Here is an 18,350-nt window from a genome sequence, read left to right on the forward strand (position 1 = left end):
AGAATATAGTAGCTCATGAGTCCATATCGGATTTCATGAATTATCAGTAGCAAAGAAGTTGAAATGCCAGAAAAAAACCTGGATGTCCGAATGGTTTTTAGTATGGGAAAAGGAGCCTGATGTGAGAAAAGTCAGAAATTATGCAATTGCTCATGTTTACTAGTCACTGTGGAGAAAAATGGGAGGTCACAAGAAAGCATTTATACTATTGCAAATAATCAGAGGTATTGCATTAGGTCGTATTACCATCATTCCAATGTAGGAATCAAACGTGATAGTCTAGGAAGTAACAGATTCTTTAAATATAGGTTTGTAGTTTGTGTGTCCACCTTAGTAGAAATTGTGGTAGATGAACTTTTTAAGGTTCAAGCCACAATTGATGGATGTTGAGGTATTTAGGCCTGGGGGGGGGGGGGTCGCTTGCTTCTAAATGAATCTGCCATTCAAGTTCCTTTTCCTCGAGATTGTCATTTGTTTCCTTGGAATGTTTCATTGTTGATCCTGTCAATGATGAGGAAGTGAAAAATACTGTCCATGTTTTCCTCTGGGGTGTCTGGCCAAGGGGTTCAACATTATTCCCTGCTATATATTTGTGTGGTGGCAAGCCATCATGGTCTTCAGTTTGTTAATATTTTTGCCAATGTAAAAGACATTGTAGTTTTGACATTGTGTCCTGTATACTGTTTTATCTGTGCTGCAGTTATCATACCAGAGGCTTTGTATAACTTCTTGCTGTTAGAGCAGTGAAAGGATGCTTTCTTTGATATTTATTTACAGTAGCTGCAGTCAGGAGAACTGCAGGGTTAAGTGCCTGGGGGGTAATCTAGGTTTGCAGGTGGAGTGTGGCTGTTGTTTTTGACAAAGTCTTAAATGTTTCTGCTCCTGCGGATAGTGAAGTTTAGTCTAGGTGGTAGTATTTTGTTGAGGGTGTTATTGCTTATGACGCACCAGTTGTCAGTTATAGCGTCTGTAAGTTCTTGGTAGTTGGTTGAGAAGGTTAATGTCATTCTGGTTTTTCATTTGTTTTCTTTTTGTTCTTCAATTCTTCAGATGTGGCATGATGTAATGTCTCCATCATTTAGTTCATAGGTTCATAGGTTCATAGTTAGTACTAAGCTAACTGCCCTTGCGAGCAATTGTAAGCCTAGCCAATTATCCCGTGTGAGACTCAAACACCGCACCTTGTGTTTGTAAAGCAAACACCTTAACCATTAGGCCACCCTCCTAATGGTCTTGGTTGTTTTGTTTGCTTATGATGATGGGGTCGAAGATCTGTAGTCTTTTGTTATAGCCTCTAGCTGAAAAATCCTTTTTAGGATTAGTAATGTTCTTGGTGAATGTGGAGAACTCTTTAGATACACTGGTTATCCTGAGCCCTTGAGACTTTATGATGTTTCATTTTGTTCTGAATGGGTGCATCCTGTTTCTGTGGAGAAGTTCACTCTGGTGGGTTTGTGAAAATTGTTGTTGATTAGAGGTCCTGTCTCTGGCTTTGTAATGGTGAGGTTCAGAAAACTGACTGACGTTTGGCTTTGTGAACTAGTGAATTTCAGGAATCTGGTCGATTTACCTATGAAGTCGGAAAATTCCTGTAGTATATGTAGTTCATTGCTCCAGATGATGAAGATGTCGTCAATAAATCTGTAGTAGCAAGTCATGAAATTCTGGTATGAAGAGGTGTATATGTTCTCTTCCCATTTACCTAGCTCAGTTTTGTCTAGACTTGGGGCCATGGCAGTGCTTATCGCTATCCCTCTGGTTTGGCAGTAGAAGTGATTTTCAAATCGGAAGAAATTGTTGTTGAGTAGTAACTGGAGCAACCTGCTAATGGTTTCAAGCTCTTTGGGTAGGGCAGCCCATTCTCCCTGGAAGGCTTCAATGACTGCCCTAATGCAGTACTTCTGGGGTAAGACCTTTTAAAGGGCCTCAGTGTCAATGGTGACTAGCCAGGCATCTTTGTGTAGTGTAAGGTTCCTGATTTTTCTTAATAAATCTGAAGTGTCAAGTATGAACAACTTGTTGTTTTCTGCAAGAGGTTTGATTCAGACTTCTAAGTAGATTGACAAAGGTTCTGTGATACTTCCCCCACTTGCAATAATGGGTCTTTGAGATGGGTCAGTAGTGTTCTTGTGTGGTTGAAGGATCTGAAGAAGCAAGGAAATCTGGGTTGTCCAGCTGTGAGGAATTCTAGTAGGTTATTGCTGATTAGTCATTCTTCATGAAGGTTGGTGATCTCTGTGAGGAGTTCCTCGTACACTAGTCTAATCTTACTGTAGTTGCTTGTTTTGTAGTAGGTGGGATTAATGAGCATTCCAAGGATCTTGAGGTTTTAGCTCATTGTATCTTTGACAAATTTGCCACTGTCCTTGTCTGCTTTCGTAATTCTAGTTCTGTCCTTGCTAAGAGCAGTAAGTATATTCTTGTGTATGCTGTAGAATCTTTTCTTGGTAGGTTTCTGGAGGATTCATCTGAGGTCTGATTCACAACAGTTTTCAAAGGCGTGATGGGTGTGAGGGGATGACAGAAATTGCCAAGTTTCCTCCATTTATGAACTGGGATCATGATACATGTGATGCGATCTGTTTGTTTATTGTAAAAATATATTTTGAGGTATAGTTTTCTAATGAAAAGTTTCAGATCTGTAATTGTGTGAACCAGGTTGCTTCTTTGTTGTGGTATGAATGTTAGGCCCTTGCTTAGTTTACGTTCTTCGGCTTCGCTGAAAAGTTTCTTTGAATGGTTCCAGGTTACCTCCATTTTTGGTTGCTGTCACAATTCCTCTGAACTGTTTTGTAGTGCTGGTGGTTTGCAGAGGTGTTGCAGGTCCACTTGCCTTACCTGTCCATTTGGTGTGAGTTGCCCCTTTGAGATTCCAGTATTTTGGGTTGCCAGAGGTCTGAGGTATGGTACAGTTGTGTTGTCCTCTCAGTGGTATTCCTGTTTGTGTTGTTTATTGGAGGAGGCATGCCTGTGTAGTTTGCAGTCTAGTCCTGAGTTGACATGGGAGAGCAAGGATAAAATCCTGTTCCTGGTGTGCATTGTGTGTTGGAGTTTGTCGACCTTCATCTGGGCTTTTGGAGGTTTTTCTGGTGTGGATTTGATTTCTGGTCCTGTCTTCTCATTGGTTTGTGTCTTTTGTGTGGGTATATAGCTCCGGGTTTGTGGTCCTGGTTAAGTTTGTCATCTAAATCCCTTTTCACTTTTAGTCATCTTCGATTTGATCTTGGTTTCTAACTCTCTTGTTCTGTTGATGATACCTTGGATCTGTTCCTTTTTGTTTTTCAGGCCAATACAAGCTTTTTCATACTGTGTGAGTTCCTTAGTGCTGTTGCGTTGTAATTTTTTATGTTCCAGTAAAACTTTTGAGTTTCAAGCCTAGTTCCTTGAGAGTTTCCCTCTATTTGGTGAGCAGCTCTGCATCAACGTCATTGCACACTCCCTGGGATTCAGTAATGCCCACACTAAGTGTACACCGTTCTGAGTGAACATACAACACAGTGAACATACAACACAGACATAACTCACACCTTCTTCCTCCTAATTTTAGTTTTCCTACTGATATTCTTGCAACTTTAAATATTGACAGGGATTCATAAAGGTTACCACAAAGTGTAGACTACACGTACACTTAGTGTATTCTTTCTGAGTGACTGGAAAGCACAAAAAATGTGATAAGGATGTTCTTGAATACATATTGTGTATACTTAGTGCAGGCTTTATTGAATCTGGCCCACTGTTTTTTTTCTGTGTTTTTAGTCCTGTTGGTACTATTTTTTTTTCTGGAAGCAAACATTGAGGTATAATTCTTTCCACTGGAGGCTTTTCAGTTTCTTATAGGAGATCTCAAGTTTGGAGAATAGTACTTCGTCTGTTAGTCCATCCTCTTGTTGGTACGTCTCTCTTCTGAATTCAGAATCCATGGTGAGGCTGTCAGGAATTCCTTGATATTTGGATTATTGAACATAGCGGGTGTACACAAGGGAAAAAAGGGTTACACAGGTAAAACATCCAAGTAAAAAATAGAAAAGGCCTGTCACCCTTAGTGGTGTACCCAAAAAAAACAACATCTAAAACACTGGATGTTTATCCATACACATAACGCACCCTTAGCTAAAAATATCATACCCATTGCTCAACTTGCACATTTAGATAACACTAAATCATGGGGCACATAACCTTTTCAGTCACTCTGCCACTTCCACTTCCACTTTGTTTTTCCATGTAGCTGATTTTAAAATTACAAATAAAATCAAATACAGTTTAAATATATTAAAAACATTCATGATCCCTTTACCCCCACCCTGTTATCAGCGTTGAGACATAAATGGCATCCCTTTATTTTTTAGTTCCAGTTTATCCCCCTCTACTACATTATTAATGTCCCTGTCAGTTCAAACCTCAACCAAGCCACCTGTCAGTTACTTCACCACCCTTATGCCAACCAACGTGTTACCAATCTGGATTATTAGTAGCAAGCCTTCTGACTTTGTGATTATTACACAGCCACTCACTTTCACTGACCGTTTAACTGATTTTCAAAACAATTACAAACTAATATATTTAAGATACATATAAAAAACATACCAAATTTGTAGAATCCCTTTACCTTCTCCCCCCTGTAAGCAGCACTGATACTTCTGTTTCAACTTTATCCCCCACTACATCAACCATAACAGCCAGAGTTTTAAAATATGTATCCTACATATAGCCCCCACAGCTCAATACTACCTGCTAGCAGTTTGACCGTCCACCCCCCCCCCACTTCTTCACAAATCTGGTCGATCTGAAGCAAGGCTTACTACATAATAGAGATACCTCACAGACACGATTGACACACAGGAGCTCACTTTCACCTGTACCCACGTATGACACACAATAATCTACTCAAAATAATATATTTATTTAAGTATTTGACTTCAGCGTAAAGCTCAGCTAACCCTGCATTCTTGCTAAATTAATTCCAAGACTGGGACACATCACAAAGGGATAAGACACTCACTGTTTTTAGTTTTCATTCAGTCCCCCATCTCCAGTCAGGCAGATCTGAGGAAACATCTTTGAAAGCATTAGCAGTGCCTTACTTTATTTTAATTTTGCTTAAATCCCCCCTCTCATATTGGTCGGTATTGACTCCTAGCGAACATGTAAGCCCATATGTCTATAAACCTAAAGCTTTGGACAGAATTAATGTTGCTTGTTTTCTTTTTGGATGGAATTTTATTTTTTGATTATTTTTAATTAGCTTTTTAATAATAATTACTAAATGGCAACACTAAACTTACACACCATTAAAATTTGGCCCCAAAAACAAATGCTGATCAAACATTGTCAATCATCTAGCATGCTTACCTGGGCAGGTTGTGGAGATTAGACACTCCCCCATAATTGTGCATTTGAGAAACTAGAGTTACCTGTACTACAGAGCAACACTTATCTGCCTGAAACTGTCTTACAAAATAAAAAAAAATTAAACTACAATGGACTTTCATTGCATTTTCTGCCTGCAACTGGAGCTGTTTATCTCAGATTTATTTTCAGCACTAAGAATCCACAGAGATCCTCAGGAATTAGTAAATCCTCAACCAAACACCCCACAGCAGTCAAGACCCTGAGAATCAGTCATTACACCAAGGGAGCACACTGCAGTCGGGTAGGGCATGTGTTGTTTAATTTGTTTTCTTGTAACATGCATTGGTTTACTTTATTATGTCCTGTTACAGATTCTAACAGGTATTCTTACTGTCCTGGTACAATACTAAAGGTGAAAAGCTTTTTCTATTTTTATATAATCATGAATGCTACGCATATTTTGCATATTTAATATTCAAATGTAAATTTTTGCCATGCAGTACTAGTGAGACACCAACTATCACTGCAAAGATTTTTCAACATTGTAAATACTTTCATTTGATACCATGGAGTACCATGTAAACACCCTCTGATTCAAGTTATGAATATAATTATGAGTATATGCCATTAATTCATAATGTTTCCAGGAAAAATGCATTTTTATGGTACCATGTACCCCATTGGTGTAAAGAGCCAGTCATGGCATCTGTGGTAACAGGGCATATGAAATTCTGAATCACAACTCCTCCAAATACACAATGTCAGAGACATGTACAGAAATATTATAATTATGCTAATACACATTTTATTGTTGAACTATAAATATTTTCAGACTGGTAGTAGGCCGCCATCCAGCTAATATTAGTGACATTTTTTGCAGCATCATGTGATCTTTTACTGGATGCCATGAAGTACCATGTAATCACCTATGACTAGAGTTATTAATATAATTATTAACATATCCTATACATTCATATTTCGAGGGAAAATCTTATCATTTTGTTGTACCAAATACCCCATTAGTGTAAGGAACCATTCATGATCTCTGTGATGATAGGGTGTGTGAAATACTGAATCAGAATTTGTTCAACTGCACAGTGCCAGATATATGTACAAGAAATTTGCTATGTTCTAATACATGTTTTATTTCTAAAGAAGTATAAATATCTGCCTACTGCTAGTAGACAGACAGCTGGTATCAGTGGCATTTTTGTAGCATCGTGTAGGCTTTCATTTGATACTATGAAGTTCCATGCAGTCTCCTTATGGCTAGAGTTATTAATATAATTATAAATAAATGCTATACATACATACTATTTCCAAGTAAAAAAAAATCATAATTTTATGGTACGAAGTACCCAGTTGGGTTAAGGAGCCATTCATGACTTTTCTGGTGACAAAGATGCTTTTCCCCAGACAGAATGATCAAGTCCAGCAGTCCTGACTGAATGTAACAGTACTCAAAGTTGCTGAAAAAGATGAAGGAACAGCACATTTCAGCATAACCATGTGTTTTGGTAACGATATGGACAAACTAGTACAACAGTGCTGACTGGGTGTAAGCCTAAGGGAGTGACCAGTATAATCTCTCTTAAAATACAGCAAATATTTGCTGGATGCATACCTAGAAGGCTTGTGCTACATGGATCTAGACAAAGCAACAAAATAATTGATGGACAGCGGTCAAAACTTAAGGAAGTTATCAGAAGTACTCAAATTAACTGACAAGACTATACACTGCCCATGCAGAAATGAAGTCCAAAAATCCTACAGTAATAATATCTCAATATTTGCCACTTCATATTTTTTTCTGTTATATAACAAAAAATATAATATATAATATTAATATATTAATATTAATATATAACTGCTCAGACCTCTCTTCAACTATTTAAAACTAACCTAAGACTTTTCTTCACTAACCACTGGTTATGTTCTTGTACCAATCCTAATTAACTCTCTGACCTCACAGTATCGAATACTATCTTACATTTTTACTAAATACTAACCTTTATTACTAATTGACTTATCATGCTAGTCATGACTACTATTAGCCATGACTAACTTTTAAAACTGTTTTTTTTTTTAAATTTGTTACTTAAAGGATGTAACATTCTGCTAATGTTAGTTTTCTTTATTTGTATCTCGGATTTGATCTGTTTTTTTACTATTTTATATGCTTGTATGCATGTATGTATTTGTATCTATGTATGTATTCTCATATGTTTCTTAATATGTTTCTTCATATATCTTATAAGTTTTGTGGAGCTTTTCTCCCCGGGCCTCTACTGAAAATGGATATGTATCCAGTTATACTAGCCCGGTCAACAACAACAACAAATGTAAAATAAAATAAAATAAAATAAATAAATATAGTTATAAATAAAATGCATACAGCTTCCACCCAGAAAATCTAATCAGGTAGTCACATAGTCTACCACTGATATGCGCAACCTTTTCAGTCATACAGGTCCAAGAACACCCAGAGTATTCATTTACAAAAATTAAAGGCTAGCCAAAGAAACACTAACAATAAAAAATTCAAAATACTTTTGTTAATGACAGATTTTTTTCTCTCCATCAATAAACCTGAATCATGTTCTTTCCTGTGTTAAAAGCCAAGGGTTTCTTTTTGTGAAGGAGAAGCTATGCAGCACACACAAACATGCTCACATACACACACACACACACACACACACACACACATATATATATATATATATATATATATATATATATATATATATATATATATATATATATATATATATATATATATATATATATATATATATATATATATGTATATGTATATATATATATATATATATATATATATATATATATATATATATATATATATATAAATACACACACACACACACACACACACACACATATATATATATATATATATATATATATATATATATATATATATATATATACACGTATATACACACACACACACACACACACACACACACACACACACACACCACTACCTACAGACACACACTCAAAATATTTGAGCAGAATTTCAACTGAGCAGTCTTGCAAACCTTGACATATCACTGCATGTTTCCCCTGGTGACATACAGTTGTAAGCACTTCCTGGTTCATGTTATTATTGTAATTATTAATTCATGACATATTCATAATACTTTCTGAAAGTTACTCTAATTTTCAGTTAATCGAACAAGCAAAGACACAAAGATTTCCTGCCCATTCCCCGATGGCATCTGTCTTATCATGAATAGGTTTTCATAAAGTGTAAACATCTGAAATTGAGTCAATGCAACCCCCCCCCCACACACACACACAAACAAATAAATAAAAATAAAAAACACAAGTTTTCTGAGAAGAGGACCAGAATGTATTTGGCAAAGATGGGAACTGTGGATGATCCATATGTTCAGTTCCATTAGCACACTAATATCCAGTGTGGATGGGTCCAGGGTTGGAATTATTATAGTGCCTTTACAGCATGCCACTTATAGTAGTATCACTAGTCTCTAGTGGTCCCCCACACCATCCTTTTTAAAGTGTCCCCAGTGTCTAGTGTTCCCCAGACTCACGTGTTCAGAGTTTTCCCTCGTGTCCAGTTGTTTTCCCCATCCTGTTATGTATAAGTGCCAAAAAGGCTCCCTGGTGTCTAGTGGTGAAGGGTTAAACTGTAGATTTCTTTGCTCCACACACAGGTAAGTGTGACCCCCCCCCCTCCTTTTGGTCTTCATTTGAAATATCATTTGCAATACACTGAGTGCTTTTTTTACCATTTGCACTGTACATGTATTCTATTTATTCAGCTGTTGCTGTTTTACCATATATCCATGCATGCACAGAGTTCCAATAATACACCCTAATAATATGTACAAGGAGAACAGCAAAGTTAGACAGTTCCACCATGAAATCAGGCCATCAAAAGCACTCAGCACCTGAGGTCAAAGCCAGATTATGAGAGCAAAATTTAACATTTAAAAACTACTAAAATAACACACATTTACGTTTCAGACTTCATATCCTTCAAAAATACATGCTAATGCAAAACATATTGTTCTAGCAAATTTCTCATAAGAACAATGTTTAAAATTTATCCCTGACTTTGAACATTTGTACCTTCAACACAAAACTGATCCTGAGTTGTTTAGGTAAACAGTAGGGCTGCAGAAGGTGAAATAACTATAATGCAGGTGAATGTCCTATAAGCTGACAGTAACTGCACTGCTCTAATAATGCTTCAAAGTATGCAAAGTCAAAAAAAAAAAGAAAGAAAGGCAGAGGTGCAGGAGGCAGTCCTTTTTTTATTATGGCAAGTGCAAGAAACCCTCTTCCAAAACAAATGACAGGATTATGAGCAAAATGCCAGCTGACAATCTGATTGGTTACTCCAGTATGTCTGATGTTATGCTCCAGGAACAAATCAGGTTGTCATATCAGTTTGTAAAGAAAGAAGGTCCCAAGAGCCAAAGGCATTACAAATAATCACTTAAAATTAAGTGTTATTTTACAGAAATTCAGCACTAAAAAGTTTGGAGTGTTCTGATAATGTGGCAGCAGAAGTGCTGAGGATGTGATAAGCAGAGGAGCAATCGACTGTTCTGCGGGAAAGTGATGTACTGAACATGCATTTTGGTAAGCACCAGTACATGCACTTAAAATATGTTTTACTCACATTTTCACTATGGAAGCAGTATTTCTTTTTATAGTATTTTACACATTAATAAATAAGGTAGTGCATAAACACATTGTGCTAAAGTTACGAATGCATTATGGAGCTACGGGCATGGACCACACAGAATACGTTTAATGGCAATCATGCTGTAGGAGCTGAGTGTGGATTTAGAAAAATTGTGCTTTAGCTGTAAAAGAGTAAATTAAGTGACTTTCCAATTAATAAGTAGCATAAGAAAGGGCAAGTTATAAGTAACGCAATGACATTATGATTAACAGTCTAAGAGAGGAACTGACAAAACCAAGCAAAAATAACTACAAATGAAAAATAAAAACGATGAACACGGCCAAAGACAACTAGACTTTAATGTGTGAGTGCTTTCGTTCACAAACAATTAAACGTGAACTTCTTCAGACACATTCAAAAACTAACTCCTTCCTTAAATACATAAAAGGTCACATGACTGCGATGAATTAAAAAATCTTTTAAAGTATCCATTCCACATTTTTAAAAAATCTTAAAAAATGACATAGATGTAAAATACTATTATAACACCATATTCAGGCTCTGCATAACTCAATATGAACTAGAGAACATATGAAAAAGTAAAAACTATATATACATTATGTACATGTTAAATTTTTAAGCCTCAATAAGCACATAATAGAGCATTGATCATTTAAACCTGGAAAGTATGTGCATTTAATAACAATTGCCACCACAGCTTGTTTTTCGAGCTGTAAAGATGTATGGCCCCCTCTATTTCCTTGTAATACTTGTTCTATAACCCTGAACTTAAAATAATGACCTGGATGGTCTCTTACATGACATGCCAGTGCATTATTTTCCTTTTCTTTATTAATGCTATATATATCCTCATAAATTCTTTCTATAATTTTAAGGTCGGTCTTTCTGACATAGAATCCTGGGCATATTTGGCATTTGGCTAGGTAAACTACACTTTTTGTATTACAATCAAATTTCCCCTATGTGGAAAATTGCATACCCTGGATTGTATAACACCTACTCATATCTGTATATTTACAATAGGGGCATGCCTCGCATCTAAGCATACTCCCATTTTGCCTAGTCATTTTATACTCCTTCTCTGGAATATTTTTCAAATTAGATCCTTTCTTATAAATTATCTTGAGCACTGCTCTAATTTTCCTCCTAAATTCAAGATAATCCATCAAAAAGCACAAATTTGTAAACAAAATGCTCTTTATACTACCTGCACACAGTAAAAAGGTAGTAATAAAGCTAACTTTATAATTTTCTTTATAGTTATTATTTGTATTAAGTGGTCCCCTTTCAATAACTTCACGAATATTTGGTGGTGCTGTTGTTAAAACCAATTCCAGTTCTTTCAGTATTGGTGCAAAATGCTCTTCGTCCCTTTTTATTCTAACTTCCTGTATGATTACTTGTAACAAATTATCAGGGTACCCTCTTTTAATAAACATTTGTTTTAAATTTTCACATTCAAGAAGAAAGTCAGAACCCAGCATAGTCATTCTCACTGCCCTTAATAGCTGACCCTTAATAATTGATCTTTTTTGATAATTAGGGGATCAGCTTGAGTAACATAAGAATGAGTTTGAGTGTCTTTTTACGAAAGATTTTTGAAACAAGACATCCCTTATTCCCATCTTTCACTAGTTCAGTATCCAGGTATGAAATACTTTCTTCTTCAAAATTAAATGTAAATTTTAAAAAAAGATGTACTACCATTCAGTTCATCAACAATCTGTACTGCTGTACCCTTACCACCATTAATAATCATAAAAATATCATCCAGGAACCTTGTATAATAAACAATCTTAGTTTTCATGTTTTGGCTCTTAAACACATACTGGTGTTCCCAGTGGGCCATAACTAGGTTCGCAAAACTGGCCCCACATTGGGACCCCATGGCCACTCCGCTCTTCTGCAAATAGAATGTTTTCTCAAACATGAAAAAATTGTTCTGTAAAACAATATGTAAAAGTTCCTTGACTAGTCTCAATTCATTATTAGAGGCACCCTTCTTTAATAAAAAGAATCTGCTATCCACTCTATTCCTAGTTCCTATGGAATGACCGTATACAGATCTTTTACATCCACAGTAAGGAAATTGTATGGCCCATTATACGCTAAATTTTTCATACCCTTTAGGAAGGCCCAAGAATCCTTACAAATCTGGCTTATCCCAATAATATATTTTTTTTCAAAATCCCATCGACAACTTTCACGTATGCATATGTTGATGAATTATGACCATCAATGATAGGGTGTAAGGGTGGCTCTATTAGATTTTTATGCACCTTTGGTGTTCCAGAAATAACAGGTGTAATTGGAACATGCATAGTCAAATAGTTATACATGTCCATGTCTGTGTCCGCATATAAACAGATCATTGATGTATCCCTTGATTTTATGATGGGCACAATTTACTTCATTCAGTGAGACAGTTTCATAACTATCTTCCCTAAGCAATTTATTCATTTTATTGCAATAATCTTCATTAGCCATAAACACCAACCCCCCACCCTTATCCAGTTTCATTACTTGTACATTAGCAAATTTCAAAGACTTAATTAAATCCATTTCATTTTTTGTCATATTATAACCTTGTTTACAGTTTCTATTTCTTTTCAATTCAGTCCTAAAATCAATTTCACATGCCTTTTCAAATGCTAACAAAGTCGGATGGAGAGGAGGGTTAAATGTACCAGGTACAAACAAATCTTTTTTACACACTTGACTATCACCAAGCAAAATTTGTAAATTTAATTTGCGAATGTACATTTTAAAGTCCATTAAAGTAGTTGCAATATTTTCTTTATAGGATTGAAAAAAAGACAATCCCTTTGCTAATACTTCAGTAAGTTTCTGTTCAACTTTTAGCTTTGTATAATTATAAATGTTAAAATCATCTTGTAGATTTTTTAAAAATAGCAGGGCACTCGCCTTGTTCCACACTTACAAGGGAAGAACTTTCCAGGCCTAGACCTTGTTCAGCATCACTGAATTCAGAATTGTAATCCGTAACTGGCCGAGGGACTATCTCAGCTTGTTGTACCTGTTGTTCTTGCATTTTCTTTTTTTCCATTGTCTCCCATGGCTTACATGACCACTGGTTGAAGCAAACTGACCCTTTGGGGGTGTGGGGGGTGTAGCCCCCCACATAGTTTTGGTATATATCTTCTGGAAATAGTTATTCATTCGACTTGTAAGTATCCATGTCTGTGGTTTACAATGTTTAAAATAGGTGGAGGGCTATACACCCCATGCCCCCCAATGTGGGGGGGCTGTGCCCCCCCACATCACCACTTACTATATATACTAACTCCAGGATCGCACTACAGTGGAGAACAGTGCATATACCTTTCAGCGAAATGAGTTTCAGTCAAATGAGTTTTCAGTGAAGTGAGCTTTCAGTGAACTATGCTTAGGCAGCTTAGTTTCAGTGAAATGAGTTTTCAACGAAATGAGTTTCACTGAAATGAGTTTTCAATGAAATGACGTAGACCCATATATGTGTGTATGTGTGTGTGTGTGTATACATATATATATATATATATATATATATATATATATATATATATATATATATATATATATAGACCCATATATGTGTGTGTATAAATATATATGTATATGTATGTATACACACACACACACACACACACACACACACACACACACACACACACACACACACACACACACGTATACATATGTATATGGCTTTTACAACCTATTGCTTATTCTGTTATATATTCTTCATGCATCATTATGTAACATGCATATTAAGAACTCTCTTCTGTCTTTTATATAATGTATGGTCAACTTTATTGCTTGCCTTATAATTTTCTTTTGTTGTATTCACAAATTGTACTACTTTGTTATTGTCCTAATATTTGTAACCATTGTTCGATTTTTTTTTTAATTCTGTTTAATGTATACTGTGGAGTTTTTGTCCCTAGGCCTCCACTGAAAATGGGCTCATACCCATTCGGACTTTCCCAGTAAGCAAATATCAAATAAATAAATATATAATATACAGTGCTGTACTTTAGTTCTGTAATATAGATGGTCACAACAACCTCTTGATAATATGCACTGCTCACTTTTCATATTCATTGTAAATCGATTTGTAAGTAATAAACTGCCATATATTACATCATTTAGCTTAGATATGTGTGTTTAACTTTGTTACATTATTCAGTATTATATGATTAGACTTACAGGTATATAAGCATTGATTTATATATCCCCACTGGCTTGTGCTGTAGCTATTAAAGGTCCAGTGAACCAACCTACCCACTTAGTTATCACATGTATAAATAAGTAAGTATGTATCCATATAATAGGTTTCTTTTCATACAGTGAAGAATTGTTAGTCTGAGAACTTATGACAGTCACCTTTAGGGGACAGTTCTTTGCTTTGTACCATTTATGGATCATCCAACGTACTCTGCAAGTATAGTGAAACTGATGTAATTTGCCAGTAATGAGGAAGTTATTATCTGACTTAGTCAGGAGAGAAATTATGAATTGACTCTTTCTAGTCCTTTTAAGACAGTGTCTCTCCTGCTTTCCTCCAGTAGTTTACCCAGTTCCTTCAGTTGCTCTTTTTGGAAGCAATCCATATATTCATTACTCACACCCATACCTTCTGGTCCCAGTAGTAAATGTTTATTTTACAGAGCTTGAGCTTTGGCTTTCCTTTGAAATTCTGTAGATCTTTTGCACTATTTATGGGCTATTTCCATATCAGTTCAGTCTTGTCAGTAGTAAAGTTCTGCATCATTTTTAAGGGTGGAGTTGAAGGGTTATTGTTTTGTACTGTCTGAATTGTCAGGGTAAAGAATGGTTGCTGTTGATATTGGCATATCACTTTTTGTCTTTGCCTCTTAAGCATTGAAATTTTAGTTTTCTTGAGTAGCAGAAGGTTAGGGTCTTCAGATTCATTTACTCTAAACATTCTAGAGAATACCCGTGAGATCTGGTGTCATTGTGAGTCATGAATCTGTTAGTCCCATAAATCCAGTATAATGCTCGTGAACAGGTCTGTGTACCTTTTTTTTCTCCCCTCCTTAATGACATGTCCCTCTCCTTGAGAGAGAAACTCGTGTATGGTCTTTCCAATGACCTTTTAACTGTAGTGGTCTTTTCATGCAACAATAGGGCAGCTAAGTTGCTTTGCATTGCTTTTTTCTGAGACAGGTGGCTTTGTTCTCCTCATTTCCATGAGTTTTCTAAGTTGCTTCTCAACCACTCCATTCTTTTGAAATTTGCTTTTCCAAAATCAGGGCATCATGGCACTACCCTTACTTCAGGTGTCTCTGATTAATATGAAACTACTGAGTTGACTGTCATAACCAATCTGGCATGTCATTGGTATTAGACAGATTCCACTGTTATACTGGATATCTATACTCCTAAGAAAAAACATGTTACCCTGTGGACAGCTTAAAGTCGAATCTGCTTCACTGAGAGGCAAGAGTATGACTAGGCTTTGAAGGGTTTGGCTGGCAGCATACTTCTCACTTTCCACCTTCCCGTTCTGGGTTTCCTGATTTGGCAGATTCATCGGTACTTAAATGTCAAATGTCAAAGCTCAAACTCACAGCCTCAAAAGGCCTTCAAAGAGTTTGCCACCAATAAATCTACAATCAAAGGCCCTTTTCCCTACCCAAATATCCAACTTAAGTTGCCACGTCTCCTTCCTCTTTTTTATTTATTTATATTTGTTTACTGGCGTAATGCATTGATCTCAATGGATCATTTGCAGGCACAGCCCTGGTGAATAAGATCAAATAAGAAATGAACAAAATATATTTACAGATCAGTAATTTGCTACAACATATTTATTGTAATTGGAAGCATATTCACTACCTATCAGCCCAACATATATAAGAAGCAACATTAACCAACAAATTATTATTTCTGGTTTTCAACAGATGCCCACATTTGTTGATTCCAAAACTAGCACCAAGTAGTTAATTATAAATACATTTAGGTACTGTTATCAGTTCTCCCCTTATAAATTTGTAACTTAGGGTATAAAGAGACAGAGTTTCCAACCTGTTAGTGTAGTCTTACCCTTTAATACCTTTAATTTTGCCTTTGAAAATTTTGTGAACCCTCTCCATCCTCTACATTTGACTACCATTCTGTGGGCAAGTAAAGCTGTGTGTTGCTATGTCTCATTCTTGTGAAGGAGCCTTTCCCTAAAGTGACTTGACTATTTTTCCCCCAACAGCTAACTGTCAGCTGCACACAGCACAGCTCTTTCCTTGTTCACTGGGTCTACTGGACTTGTCCTGGCCTTCACCAGGCTTAACCTGAGCCATCTATGTGGGCAGTAAGGAGAATAAAGATGCTGGTATGGCATCATACTACAGCCAAAGAGTGTGCTTCAACTCCTTCTCTCTCATGGCAGCCTTTGCCAGCTCCACAACTGCTGCCCTTGAGTGGTGAATGAGTACTTCAGCACGTTCAACCTCCACACTTAGTGGCTCACCACTCATGCAGTAAAGAACTCGCCATGCTTGTATATTTCTTATGGTGGCTCACTGCCATCTTCTCCCATGGCCCCTCCAGTACCATTACAGTTAATCAAGCACACATCATCTGGGACAGAGTAAGGGCTTTATCCCTTGTGCAGTGGGACCACTTGACTTAACTGAATTTTGTCCTAGAATGTGGTTTGATTTTTCATACTTTTTGAGCATCTTTGTTCACTTTTGGAGGTTTTCTTGCTTGAAGGAAACAACTCCCTCCTGTATGGTTATTGCTCAATCCATAATTCTTGTTTTAGCTTTCTGCTATCCAGTGTATCTGCCCTCCCCTTTTCAATGGGTCAGAATTAGACTTCATTCCAGTGTGGTTTTGGGACTGAAATTGAAGGTGAAGTCTTTGTCAGATAGGGTTAATCAGGGATGGTCTTGTTTATCAGTAAGGTTTATGGAGAATTCTTGCATGTTAAGTGCCTTGTGCAGTGTGAAAATGCAAGTCCACCATTGTCTGGGTCATTTGACCATGGAGGGTATGAAGGCCTATTCCATAGCAGAGCATGTATTTAACTGTTTGTGACTGTTGCAGTCATTCTGATCCAGATCATATACTTCCATCAGTTGCTATATCCTAGATGTTTGTCAGAAGTCCTGAGTGGGCTTCCTTAGGTTGGTCTTGCAGAGATGTCTAGCTGATTTCTTCCTCCCTCCCTTCCTTTGTTGTTTGGAAATTATTTAGAGAGTAAGGCCTCCACAGCTGACAGTGCTTCACTGAAGATAGCTTATTATATAGACTGCACTGTAAGTCCAGATATGCAAGAGTTTCTCAGACAGCAGATTTTTTTCTGCAGTAAATTCTAGCCTCCTCTTGCCTGTTCTGTATACCCCTAATTGTAGTCATTCCTATCAGCAGAATATCCTTTCTGCATGCCCGTGTTGGCTTAGTTCTTAGAATGCTTTCAGGACTTGTGGATTATTTTGATGTTATTTGTGAATAACCACATGATTAAGTTAAGGAGGCAGGGAGTTTAAATATAGGAGATCATAGCAGATCTGCAGAAATAAAATTAAACATATGAAGACCATTTCTAAACACATTAGTCTGGAGTGCAGTTTTAATGAACTAGAGGTATCAAAAGTTTTAAATCATTGGCAAGGTTATGGAATGTAAAACATTCGATCTGAGACTCAATCACTGTTACTTTTCCCCAGAATGTCCTCCTGGATTCCATGGTCTTTACTGTAAAGAACATTGTAACTGTCAGAATGGAGCAGCATGTGACCCAGTAAATGGCCAGTGCCTTTGCCCTGATGGCTATCATGGAAAGTACTGTGAAAAAGGTAACACAATGGAGACTGTTCTGATTATTGAAACAAATATTTTTTAAGTACTGTACAGTTTTGATGTCTGAAATAATGATATGTTGCATAAGTGTTACTGATTTGTTTATATTTTGTAGTAGCACAGTGTTGTTAGTAATAATTTTTGCATTAGTTTGTAGGTGTTTATGAACATTAACTGGACTCGTTTAATTATTAAGTCCGTAACATAAAGCATAAAGCTAAGCTGTTTTGTCACAAATCAAACCCAGTTATTGTGAGTATGAAACAGTATTCTCAAAGATGTTGCATGTTCTACAGCAGGAATCTTTTATTTAAAAAAAGCTTACCATAAAATCATCTAATTTTTAAACAGTCAAATTAAATTATAACATATATTATGCACTGTGAACAGTGTCACTGAGTGAGAGGAACCATGCCCATTCAGATGTGAAAAATCTAAATTGTTGCTAACTTCCTAGGGGGTGGAGAATAATTTA

The 18,350-nt window shown here is 36.4% G+C and overlaps 1 protein-coding gene across 1 annotated transcript in view; it reads left to right on the forward strand.

Annotated features, from left to right (window-relative positions):
* Positions 1-18,350, forward strand: part of MEGF6 (multiple EGF like domains 6) — a 2,184,612-nt gene that overhangs the window by 2,023,874 nt on the left and 142,388 nt on the right. Inside the window, exon 31 of the mRNA XM_044062967.1 lies at positions 17,743-17,871. Coding sequence (XP_043918902.1) covers positions 17,743-17,871 — 129 coding nt within the window. The remainder of the gene's footprint in view (positions 1-17,742; positions 17,872-18,350) is intronic.

The sequence above is a fragment of the Protopterus annectens genome, chromosome 2.part1 (genome assembly GCF_019279795.1).
Source record: "Protopterus annectens isolate FY-2018-M chromosome 2.part1, PAN1.0, whole genome shotgun sequence".
NCBI classification, from domain to species: Eukaryota; Metazoa; Chordata; order Ceratodontiformes; family Protopteridae; genus Protopterus; species Protopterus annectens.